Source organism: Micropterus dolomieu, linkage group LG15, assembly GCF_021292245.1.
Source record: "Micropterus dolomieu isolate WLL.071019.BEF.003 ecotype Adirondacks linkage group LG15, ASM2129224v1, whole genome shotgun sequence".
NCBI lineage: Eukaryota > Metazoa > Chordata > Actinopteri > Centrarchiformes > Centrarchidae > Micropterus > Micropterus dolomieu.
This window is the reverse complement of record NC_060164.1, coordinates 11,471,962-11,484,975: the sequence shown is the minus strand read 5'-3', so window position 1 is coordinate 11,484,975 and position 13,014 is coordinate 11,471,962. Positions and strand designations below refer to the sequence as shown.

Genomic DNA, 13,014 nt, shown 5'->3' with positions numbered 1-13,014 from the left:
GAGTGAAAAAAGTTCAATCTTAACAAATGAATCCAGCAGTTATCTTACCATCCAGAAGCCACTGTGACATTGAGAGGCAGGTTTTTCAAAGGAATGTAAATATATTGTAATGTCTGCCTCATTTTACAGCCTGTCTGTTCTGAAAGTCAGTTTTCAAAAGAAGCAATCAAAAGCTAGCACAGTGCTGCGTGTGCACTATGCCCTATCATTCACACTCAGAGGACCTACTTTATAGAACCTGTATGCCCTGCATGCGTGTGTGTGCTAATTAAAAAACAAGGCACTCTTTAGAGGAGCTGAGAAGCATTTCATAGGTCAACTTTCAGCATTGAAGTGCAATGGAAGGAGATTTTCACTAACAGGCACACTTGTTTCTAGACAGTCCAGGCTCAATTATAACATGGTTTTAGCCATGTTGAGTTTTTTTGTGATAAAACAAATCAATGAAAGAAACACATGCTTTGTGATCTGTAAAATATACAACAAAGAGTACAGAAAGACCTAACCAATTAATAAAGATGCCACATGTAGACATGCCCCACAGACATTTTTAAGGGTGTTACGAAGATAAGAAAATATCAACACAGTCACTGCAGTGAATAGAAGAGTTTTCTAATTCATCCTCTAGAGTAGTCGGAATTGGATTCCTGGAAAGCCATTACAGGAATCAAGAAAACAGGTTTGATCAGACTTGGACAAATAAATTACACCTTACTCCTTGGGTTTAAAGTATTTGCTCAGGTGATGTGGGCATCTGGCCCTGTAGAATTACTGCCTGTTCACTACACTATATCCATCACTGCCATAGATGGACATATTGCATATAGAGTGACTGTAATTAAAGATGTTTTACTTTGCACACACGAGACGTCTGTAAAATTGCGAGCTGCTTGGTGTTCACATTGAAGTAGATCTTACCTTTCAAATACAACATCCACATCTAGATAATGATTGAGCTCTCCTACAGCTGTATCTTTCCTTATGTGTAATGTTTCTGAATGACTTAAAGGGGTATACTGTAAGTCCAGGGAAATATGGATGTAATTTTTTTTTTTTTAAAGCAAGAAATTGTTCAACAAATGATGATCCACTATGTCTCCTCCAGGGGCCTCCAGGAGTATCAGGACTTCCTGGTGTTACTGGTCGTACAGGGGCCAAAGTAAGAAGCCTTTACCTCATGTGGTCTGCTATAATACAGAATCTCATTCATTATTTCATAACAAGGTCTTTTTAATCACGACTTGCGCAAGGCTTCTTTCGCAGGGTCAATGCTTAAATCAAATTTCATTGTAAGGATGCTGTTCTACTTGTAGGGGCCTATGGGTAGACCCGGGCCAATAGGCCAAGTGGGAGGAAAAGGAGAAAAGGTAACGTGTTTTACCATTTATTTATGTATGTGGTGTATGTGTCTTCATAGGTTTTATATACAGTATACAGTGGATGACTATGATATGTTTAGTAGAATACCATGGCTCAGAGCCTATGATAAATAAATGGTCTTGACTGAGAGTATATAAATAACCTTTCTGTAAATTCTTTCCCCATAAAAGCAGATTTATCATACATTTTGCTAGGTTATTACCAAGCATAGACACAGGAATAGGGGGTTTGGACCCAAATACGGAACACTTAGGCAGACTAGGTATCGTTCTAAGTGTTTCATTCAAGTGATCTTGGTTTGATCAGATGAGGCAGGCAGACCAAGATATTAACAAATCCAAAAAAAGGTACAAACAGAAATCCAAGGAGCATGAAATCCATAAGTAAATCCAAAACATAACAGAATAATCCGGGAACAGACAAAGACAAACGACAACATAAGGAAACGAATTGACAAGGAACAAAGAAAACACACAGACTAATACAGAGACAGAGAGGGCAGGGTGATTAGACACAGGTAGAAATGCTTGACAGACAGGAAGCAACGCTAGACAAGGACATCAGCAGCAGATAATGTCAAAATAAAACAGGAAGCCTGGAACAAATGAATGACAAGACAAAACAAAATGTAATCAAGGTCAAAGAACAAGAAACACAAAGACAGTAAGTGATTAACAAACTAAGACAGGAAATACAAAAACCAAAAACCCCAAAACCGTGCCCCAAGAGACTCCAGCTCCTGTAATAAAGATTATAAAGTTAGAAGTGTAGCAAACCAGATCTCTTCAAGGAATCTTAAAGTGGCAAATGAGGTTCCATACCATTGGATTACATTAGCCTGTGGTTGATAAACATTTCCATTTGACTGACATCTGACATGTTTGAGAATTCCTCTGGTTTGTGTTTGGCAGGGGAATGAAGGAGCGCCAGGCAGACCAGGACTTCCGGGGCCTCCGGTAAGTTCCTCCCGCCTCAGCAAGAGCCAGATGGTGGTAACAAGTCTCAAAACCTCCGATAGGGTAATGGTTCACAGCGCACTATGTGCCAGATTTACTAAAGGTTTGCATGAGTGAAAACATGTGCAAACTTGATACCCCCAGCGAATTAACACGTAAGCTGAAGGACGTCTTTCAAAAGTGCAAGATAGCACCTAGCACCAAGCCTAAACGCAATTTCATGTGAGTGCAACGGCATCTGTATTTAATACGTTTGAGAGGAAGGTGCAAACCAGCAAGTGTTGCGCAGAGATGGCTGCTGTTATTGTAGCCAGAAGGAGAAAGAAAACATAGAGAAATGAACAATATTAGATAATATTATTGTATATCCAATGTATTGAAATACAATTGTTTTATTTTATTTATTCAATGAACTATATGAATTGAATAGTTTTTTTGTATTTTCCTTGAAGCTTTGGCAATGATGTTGTATTAACACTGATGCCAATAAAGCTAATTTCGTTTCAACCTGACTTCTTTTCTCCGTGAGCTGGAAGAATTTAGAAAGTTGCGTGGCGCTGCGGAGAAGCCCGAGCTGCAGTAGTGCATGGTTTATGTGTAAAATTCATCCAACCAGAGGGAACGATCACCAACTGTTCACAGCGAGTCGGTCGTAATAGCGACACAACCCATTGTAGGTATCGGAGAGGGAATGGGGCGTACAGGGCCAAGGACAGGAGATCGTGGAGCAACCGGGCGCGCTGCGGACTGTCGGTAATTGTTCCTTCTGTCTGGATGAAGCACGATCTGCTTAGTTGATCACCCATTACAGGTACTAAAATTGCATGTGCAATATTTTAGAATACACACGCAATTTAGTACTCTTTATTCGGGATGTTAGTAAACCGGGCCTAAGTATGCTTAAAAACATTTTATCATTAATTTTGTTACACAAACCGACGTTCTTCATTCTGTTAAGAAAATCTCAAGGTTACAGACTTATAGCTATCTATTCAACACACATTTTTTTTTTCTTGCTTTTATCAGCAAAGAATTTATTTTCCCATGATGAAGTGAAGGTTAGAGCCAAACCTTTGCCTTGGCAGCACTTTCCCACAGAAATGACCATCAGTACACTTATATTCTGCCCAGTCTAATAGTATTTAGGGTAACAAGAAAAACGTAACTGACAAACATGTACAAATGTGATGAAATTGTGGCGACCTGCTCACTGACGTTGAATCATGTTCCCTCCCTTTAAAAGGCCAGTGAGTAAGCACTTCCAAAGGCAAATCTATAATTCATCAACCATCCCCTTGAACCTGCCGTGCCCCCCCCCCCACCCCCACACACACCCTGGTCTCATAAACTGCAGTCTGGGAGGACAGGGGATGGCTCAGTGGCCTGAAAAGGGCACAGGCATCCGCTTGCTTCTAAATGAGAACCTTGACTCCTTCTACATTTACAATAGCTGCCCTCTACCAATCTATCATGGGAAAAACATTCTTTTATGATCTAATACTACCCAAGAAGTGTAGATTACCTAGTTCTCATACCCAAATCTCTTTTAATCACTGTGCTCTTTTGTATTTCTTAGATACTCTCGTTTTTTGAATTAACGCTGGCTCAAGGATTATTAAGTCTACTGTTCTCTGTTTTTCCTGTTCTTTTCACTTCTCACTCTCTCGCACGCTCTTCTCCTCTCTTTGTGTAATCACCAAATGAGCTATTGATCTCTCTCATGTAGCTTTTAAGGGCTTAACAGTGTATAACTGCTCCAGACCTACTGTACAGTTTTCTGTAAAGACTCTTGGTGCCTGAAACTCACAGAACAGTGAGGATAGTCTCTAAGAGGAGATGTCTAAATTGCTGCTGATTGTGTTTTAGGGCGTGCCCAGTGCGGAGGGCAATGGGATGAGCAGTCTGTACAAGCTGCAGGTAAAGGACTTTAACTCAAATAATGTCAGTGTGATCCATTGAACGCATGGTATCTGACATATTGGCAGAAAGGTTTCTGTGCTTGTGGTTAAAATGTGTTTGACCCATATTGTAAAATATAGTCATAATATGAAAAAAATGTCTTCTCAGAGTGGTGGAGCTATTTTAGGACCCCCTGGAGCTCCTGGTGCCCCGGTAAGCATAATCACTGGTATGCCTGAAGCAAATCCTTTATTGTGTACTTTGAAGAAACACTAGCACACAGGCATGTTGATATTGTAAGAGCCGCAGAACCTGGGAGAGCTGAATAACAAAAAACCTGAGTAGCCTGAGTAGTGTTATCTCGGCGTCTGAGGAACTATCACAGTCAATCATGTTCACTGAGAGCTGGTGGTTGGTGACGGCCAAGAGGCTTCCTGACTCTCAAACAGGTGTCTCTGACCTGCCCCAGGACACACCACATCATTGATATGCAAAATGGACTTCACTTCAGTTGCTCTGCACAGTTCCAAGCCGAAGTGACCCGATTTTGCTTATCAGCTTCCCCCTGCTCCTCCTTATCAGACAGTTTGTAATCGTGCCCAGTCCTGGGAGACATTCACTCACAGCCCTTGCAGGGATCCATCCACCACAACCAAACGTTAAAGGTGGCGACATAAAATAGACACTCCAATATCCCCAGTGCACAATACACATGAACCACAGCTTAAATCTTGAGGATGCTTTTGCCTATACTGCATCCATCACAGCCCTACAGCTCCACTGGAGCAATCAATAAGAGAGCCTCTTCATCTGTGTTAAGGGGCCCTATTTATCAATTACTCCTTGTTTTATTAATGTGGAAAAATGCTGAAATGCTTGAAGTGAAACCTGCATGGTCAGTGTTATTAAAAGCATGTGTGATAACCAGACTGGATTATATGATCCTGATCACTGATTAATCTTGCTTGAGAAAGACCACAGGTACATATAACACAATGGGAGCATGATTTACAGACAGAAATTGCAAGAAAAGAGAGGCAATAATGAATACTATTAATTTTAATGACAATAACATACAGTAGCCACATGTCATTTCAGGCTATATTTATGATTTGTATGGTAGTAGTTGCCACATTTATGGGAGTAATCTGTCCTCTCTCTCTCTCTCTCTCTCTCTCTCTCTCTGTCTCTCTCTGTCTCTCAAGGGTCCCAAAGGAGATGAAGGACCTGCAGTGAGTTGAGGCTTTTCCTTCTGGAATGTATTTTAATGAAATATTTGTCTATTTTCTGTTGCTGTAGCCCCCAGAAATGGAGAAGTCAGAGTTGCCAGTTCCTTTCTATCATTGTCTCTGTGGTTCTCTACAACATAAGTCAATACACCCTCAAGCCTGATCACTTAACCACTCTCAGTAGAAGTCCAACATACAGCAAAAAAATGATCACGTCTCCTGCAGATATGAAACCTTTGCTCCATATTGTCTTGCCAGTGGGAAACTATGAACACTCTCTGCACTTAAAATCCCCACCACCACCACCATACTGACGCCTGAACACAATCCACACAGACATGGAAACAATTCGGCGCTTCTGCCATCAACTTGAATTCTTTATTCTCATGGGGCCAATTGCATTTTTTATTGTTTTGTTGCACAGTGATTTTTCACCAGGATGTTAATTTGACATTTTAATAAATTGTGTGAGCGGCTCCGGTGCTGTGGTGGAATTGCCCCAATCCGTCTCACAGCTGATCCTCTGGCTGGCCCACCCTCCCCTTAGCCACACTCGCTTATTCATGACAATCTACATGTGTGACAATTACCTGCACTATCCGTCTATGTCAGCACCGGTTGCCCCTCTATTCTGTGTAATGGCATTTCTCCGTGGCAGCTTGAAGAAGATGAGGTAGATAGAGGCCATCACTTGTTCGCCGCACTGGGAATGGGCCTCAATTTTTAGTGCAGAAAGCAAGTCTGATTGTGATTGTCAAATGGGGCTCTTTTCTATCCCATCTATAGACTACTAGGTGTGACAGCGTGTGTCATAGATCATATAATATACGCCGGCTGAAGTATTGTCCTCTTAGGATTATCTCCATATTGACACATGAACGGTTGTATTAATAATATCTGAGTGAGAATATCAAGAGAGAGATGGAAATGTGCAAAATCATGGCTCCTGCAGAATTTAATTTACTTGCCTTCATACAGCTTTGATCTATATTTGCTTGTTTATGCATACTGACAGCCTTATAATGATATCTTTCACCTTTCGGTAGCTCATCACCAAGCTCACCCTCCTACTGAGGGAGACAAAAATAGCATCATTCTTGGTTGCAAAAAGGGGGAACTAACAACCCTTAGTGTATATTAGTAGTGTCTTGACCTCAGCAGGTGGTGTGTTTTTCTGTCGTAGGGGGAACCAGGGGCCATGGGATTACCCGGGAATGATGGGCTACCTGGTGCAAAGGTAAGCAACGGCATCAGCCTAACCTGATTAGGTTATAGTTAGGGAAAGTGCTTTCTCTGTAATTCATTCGTATTACAGAACATTTAGAGAGTTTATTTCTGAAATGGAATATTAGGCTAAAAAACTTTACTTTTTTTAAATGCTTGCCAGAGTGAAAGTGAAACACATAATTTGTTCCTGTTGAAGTTATGAGTCAACCTAAGGGAAAATAATAATGTTTAGGAGAATTCAGTCATTAGGGAGTTTTTTCTTTTTTTTTTTTTTTTTTTAGAAATCGACTGAAGGAATTTCAGGTTGAAATCTCTGAACTGGATATACAGCAATACCACAGCAATTTAGAGCCAAAGCGTTTATGTAATAGTCATCCACCTGCATAATGAAATGCTACTATTGGATGCATTTTCCTTACTGGAATAAAACAAGCCCTGTGTGCAACTTTTCACAACTTCCTACATCTGAATTCGCATGGAAAAGTTGCCACTCATTGACAGTGTGTATGTGTGTGTGAGTATGTGTTGAGGGGTGGAACATTTCAGTTTCTGTGACATCCAGAGTCATTTATCCTTTTAGGTATGACATATGCAAAGCGTTTGCTTATGAAATATGAAGAAGACTTAAGTTCATAAGAAGGCTGTTTATCATAACTCCCTATTCAGTAGAAACTTAGAGTGTTTTTAAGTGAATGTTGCATTTTTCCAAGAGCATTCATTATACCCAAGTTTAGGCAGTTTCTGACATCAGTATCTATGTGTCTACATGACATGGCAGTGATTTATGTGTGTTCTTTGCAATGTGTATGTCATCTATCTGACATGTCTACAACGTTTCCTTCAGGGTGATATTGGTTTGACTGGTCCACCTGGGATGACAGGTCCTGCAGTAAGTGAGATTCTTATTTTTTAATTAATTTACGCTGACATGTACTCCTCCTTGATCATTCATTTGTGTTGTTTAAGTCTTGGCAACAAGTTGATGATGTTTCAAAAAGTATGCAGAGTAGCACCTATCAAAACAGAAGTCCCGTAACACAATACAGCTTTGATTAAGAACTTGGATATAAACCTACGGTCTGTTCAGTGGATTTTCTGTGCAGTTATAGTAGGCTGGTTGGTATAGCTAAATGGGAGGTTGCAGAGGTGCTGTAGATAAGACAACATTGAGGACCTGTCAAACACAGCCTGTTCTCTTCCTGTGTTTGTGATTGACAGGGGAAGCCCGGCACTCGTGGAGAGCCAGGGATCCCAGGAGAGCCGGTGAGCCGCAGCCTCTAACTCTCTTTGAGCTGTCAATCCGTGTGTCATACCTTTGTCACTGACGACTGACACATCGGCTGTCTCTGTTCTCTGACAGGGTGAGAGGGGGCCGCTCGGAGAGACAGGATTCCCAGGGCCCGAGGGACCCCAAGGTGTTGCTGTAAGGATGCTACATGAATTCTGTTGCTCTTCCCTATAATCACTGCTAGGTGTTGCCAAAGAACTTTTCATTGATGCAAAAAGGAAATAGGGCTTTGAATCCCACACTGCTCCTTTACATCAGCAGGTTTATCCATGGTTGTTTTACCAAAAAAAAGAACATGATTCAAGTACAATATGGATCAAATATGTATGTTAGCGATCACTTGTCCTGTAGATGATTACATTCCTCTATGTAATTACCATCAGAGATGGTTTCTGTAATTTTCCCTGTAAGCACACAATGGAACAGTGTTCGCAGAGCAATCAGGATCATTATCCCTTGGTTGAGATATCTCATTAACTGTGGAGATTACTAGGAGTGCAACAGTGCTGATCCAATCGAAGGTGGGAGCTGATACAAAATGTCTTTGTTTGTGCTGCACTCCTTGAGCAGGGGAGACCTGGAAAAGATGGAACTCCTGGATACAAGGTGAGTTGTGCGAACACATTGCAAATCCCCTTATAGAAAGTGCTTTACATCAGCTGAGCCACAGAAAGATGGCACAGCAGATTTTTATCCCCCCCCTCAAGCTACCGCATCCTGAGTGCATTAAACCTATTTGCATATTTGAGATTTTAACGATAAAAACTGAATGGAATCCTGCAGATTTAAGGCTTTGTTGACTTTTAGTCTTTTTACCCTAATTATACAGTTAATGCTTTCAGGCAATGATGAAGTGTTTGTAATAGAGGGCAGTAGACACTTAGATTAAATATGTATTTTCCTCCCTGATGAATCTGGCTAAAATTGAAACAAATACTGCAGCAATGTCTGCTTTTAGGTGGCTGATCAAATATATTATACACTATTTACTACATAATCACACTGAATGGGTTCTCAGCATGCAGAACATATCTGCTATTAATAGCCATTCCTAACACATCACACGGTCTAATACCAACCTGGTTTGACTATGTGTATGTATGTGTTAATGTTTGCTCTCTGATTTACAAGATTTGCGTCACCTAACACCTCAGTGACAGCCTCAACATTTTATTGTTTTCTTTTTCTTTTCTTATATTAGTTAATATTCCTCTACCAAAATCTCAGCATTGCATAGAGTCCTTCTACAGTTTTATCCTCGTGCTTTTCTGCCACGGTGCCTGACTTTTTGATGGGGCAACAGTGCCATCTAGCAGGTGCCTTTGCTCCTCTAGTCAGACTCTTTGCACACTGCTTTGAGGTTTAATGTAATGCTCAGGGAAGCACATTTCAGTGGGCAAGATGATAGATTTAAGCCTCCCATCAGGCATTGGGGAATACAGAGTACTGCAGATTAAAGCAGGCAGGGGAGAACAGCATCACAAAGAGATGCCCGTTTTAAAACCACATCATGCCAGATTGTCTTTTGCATGGCTCCTGTAATCCAGGAGGAAATTGATACAAAGATGCTCCCAGAGGTATTGCTGTGAGCATGGTAAAGGGAAGCAATGAGGAGTGACAGGGAGAGGGATTGGAAGACACAAGATGTTGTGACATGAAGCCAGAGACAGGTATTTTCTCTACCAGCTCCACAGTACAGTAGAGACAGCTGATGGGAAAGCAAGCATTTCTCATATGAAACAGGAGTGATGCAGAGAAGCCGTGACATTGCAGAAGGTGAAACACTATACAGGGATATATTATACAAGCAATGCATCTGAGCTGAGTAAGAAGCAATCAATGCACAGTCATCTGAAAAGTGAGAAAATTTCTCAAAGTCAAGTAATTCAGGATGCTCACAGCTTTTTTTTCTTCAGGCAACAGAACAGAAACATCTGCAAATATTAGAGTACATATGAGCAATATGTCAATATGGCGGCTTAAATAATAGAAATCTCTGCTTCACATGTACAGATTAAATAAGTATTGCTTGTGCCCCTGCATGTTGCTGAACATACTTTGTGTGTAGTGGGTGAAACACTCCAGGGTCAGTATAGGTCAGTATATTTTTCCAATTATTCCGATGTTTATTCCGATGACAACAAAGCCTTAAAATATATTTCTCTGCTCTCCCCCCCCCCCCCCCCCCCCCCTAAGGGAGCGACAGGTAGACCAGGGGACAGAGGATCCAAAGGAGAACGTGTAAGTAGCGTCATTCCTGTGTTCCTAAAAAGAAGCTGTTTTCATGGCTGAGACTATGATGCACAAAAAAAGGTTTTGATGAATAGTAATGAAAGTCTTCACTTCAGCACAAATATGACTAATCCCCACAAGCACATAAGCACTAGATAAAGGAATTTAACGCTCAGTGCAGTTTTCCTATTGTATTTGCAAGGCAAAATTAAAGAGCTCTGTCACAGTTCCGCTGTAATCTATTGCAAATAGAGGATGCAAAATGGGGCTTTTAGCTTTACAGTTGGCAACAGAACCTCAGGACAGGTGACTGACTGGACACATTAGGAGAAATAGGTCAGTGTGCATGGCATGTTAAGGGATACAGTCAGGCCTGGAAATAGTGATAGTGACTGTAGTGCAGCTTGTGCCAGCCAGGAAATGTAACTTATACTGTAGAACACAACCAGATACTGTTTGATACAGTTTGGTCTGCATCATATAGAGCTGAAATATGTTTGGGCTTCTTTACTGCAGGGTGATCCTGGGATTCCTGGAGAAAGAGGCGTTCAAGGCGAGAGGGGTCGCATAGGAGATCCTGGACCTATTGGACCAATCGGACCAACGGGGCTAAGGGGCGATCCTGGCCCTCCAGGACAGTTGGGGAGTGCAAACTTCTTGGTAAGTTGTAAATTTTCAGAAACAAACAAAGACTGCTCTCCCAGATTATTAAAACCTTAATCAGCCTACCTCCTTCCTGAGCTTGTGTAACTAGTTCAGTTCCCTGTATAGAAAAATGGTGCAGCTACAGATTTCTGCATCAAACATCAAACAAGGCTGTGCAAGGGAGGTTGCTGTTCTCTTTTTTTCCGCTTCCCACTCCTCATCTAGGCGCAACAGAAGGTCAGAGAGGGAGAGAGATGGAGACAGAGAGAAAGACAGAGATATGTGGGTGTGCCTGAAGCTCTGCAGAGCAGTGAAAACACCTCCGTGTGTCACAGACATTTTACACATACTGTACGCAGTCACAGCAGTTATGTAATATCCAATAGCAGAGATGAAAAACTGTTTTGAATGCAGTGATTCAAGGTCCAAGGATACTCTTGTTTGCCATTGTTACTGTTGCAGCTGCAACTGACATGAATTGTCTTCTTTTAGCCCATGTTATAGTCCTTTGAGTAGCAAAGAATATGTTGTGATATATTTGCTTTGATAACACTTACATACATTTAGACATAAACAGAGCTGCACAGAGAATCGGACATAAAGTAACATCAAGAAGTCTCTTTATAGAGTTATAATATCTAATTTAATATTCTCCGACTGAATCCATTTTATTTCTAGCTGGATTTGAGACACATATGTTATATTATGATGCAAGGTGGAATGTTACTGAATAGTTAGCTAACAAACAAATGTGAATTGTAGCTGCAGTCCCTCCTCCAAGCCATTGTTGTCAGCACAGGTGTTTACACAAGCTGTGTCAGGCATCCTTTTTTTAATTCATGCTGTGATAACTACTGTATCTACTCTGCTAGCAGTTCACTTTGAGAGATGACTTACTGTCTCTTAATTGCATTTTATTTGTTATTGTTGATAAAAATGTTTCAGTGAAGTTTGTATTCTTTGCCATCGCACAAACAGGGGGATCCCAGCTTCATGGCTGAACTCAAAATGTTGGTCAGAAATGAAGTCTTGAGGGTCTTTGAAGGTACCAACTGCTCCACGTTTTTTTTTTTTTTTTTTACATGTTTTGTCATTACCTTTATTCTGTTTTTCTTCATGCTGAATATGAATTTTTCATTTGTCAACCTCGCAGAGAGACTGTTGAGCGCTGCCATGCCACAGAAGACGCCTGCGGGAATCTTAGCTTCACAATTCCAGGGGCCTCCAGGACCTCCTGGCAATGATGGTTTACCAGGCCCGCCAGGAGAGCCCGGACCTCCTGGTTCCCCAGGTAGGAGCTGCGGCTGCCAGACTGAACTGCTGGATGTTGACACCACCTCAGAAAAATAACCACTTTTGCCAAAACATTTATTAGAAATAACACTCTTAACCTTTTATTGCTCAACTATTAGTGAAACTCAATTAACCCTTTGCTGTCTGGTGTAATTGTAATCTATGTATGTAGCCTCACCAATATGTACTCCTCATTGTTGTTTAACACATACCAATTAGTCTAACTACCATATGCTGTCCACACATGTATATTTAAAAGAGGCAGCATTTACTACTGTATACACAAAACTGCAGGTTGGCATGGACAATGCAGAGAGAATGGCAACAGCCTGCAATTAAAGATGTCTTTCTGTATGGATGAAACACTAGAGACTGGGGTGGGGGCACCAATGCAGGTTGATACGTGTATTTTGTAGGGATTCATGGGTATTTCTCTCTTGCTTAGACCCATATATCAATGCAGACTGAGGGGCGGGAAGCAGAGGAAAGGCCAGGAGTGTGGTGCACAGCGGCTCTCTGGGAAATATGAAGACAAACAGAAGAATTGGCTGTGAATAAGAGAAAGTATTATCAATGTGGACAGGAAAGAGCCCCAGTATTGATACCTCACTCCCGAAAAGAAAGCCTCTAAAGTGCAAAAGGAGCATAGTCAGGAAAGAGGGTGGACGTTCTTTATCAAACTGATATAACTTCCTGACTGCTCATATAACACTAATGGTTTGCTGGTCAGGCTTTATACCTCAAGCTTAGATTTGTATTGTGTCCGCGGCAAAACTATGGTAACTTTTGAAGAGGATGAGTGTGTCACAGTGTCGGTGCAGATCAAAGCACCGCTGCATTGGCCTTTCCCTTTGAGCTTTGTATC

General features: G+C 41.3%; 1 protein-coding gene across 1 annotated transcript in view; it reads left to right on the top strand.

Annotated features, from left to right (window-relative positions):
- Positions 1–13,014, top strand: part of LOC123984532 (collagen alpha-1(XIX) chain) — a 95,680-nt gene that overhangs the window by 73,515 nt on the left and 9,151 nt on the right. The window contains exons 32-46 of the mRNA XM_046071458.1: positions 1,106–1,159; positions 1,314–1,367; positions 2,292–2,336; positions 4,203–4,253; positions 4,404–4,448; positions 5,441–5,467; positions 6,648–6,701; positions 7,536–7,580; positions 7,910–7,954; positions 8,052–8,114; positions 8,550–8,585; positions 10,176–10,220; positions 10,728–10,871; positions 11,835–11,901; positions 12,010–12,147. Of these exons, the coding sequence (XP_045927414.1) occupies positions 1,106–1,159; positions 1,314–1,367; positions 2,292–2,336; positions 4,203–4,253; positions 4,404–4,448; positions 5,441–5,467; positions 6,648–6,701; positions 7,536–7,580; positions 7,910–7,954; positions 8,052–8,114; positions 8,550–8,585; positions 10,176–10,220; positions 10,728–10,871; positions 11,835–11,901; positions 12,010–12,147 (913 nt within the window). The remainder of the gene's footprint in view (positions 1–1,105; positions 1,160–1,313; positions 1,368–2,291; positions 2,337–4,202; positions 4,254–4,403; positions 4,449–5,440; positions 5,468–6,647; positions 6,702–7,535; positions 7,581–7,909; positions 7,955–8,051; positions 8,115–8,549; positions 8,586–10,175; positions 10,221–10,727; positions 10,872–11,834; positions 11,902–12,009; positions 12,148–13,014) is intronic.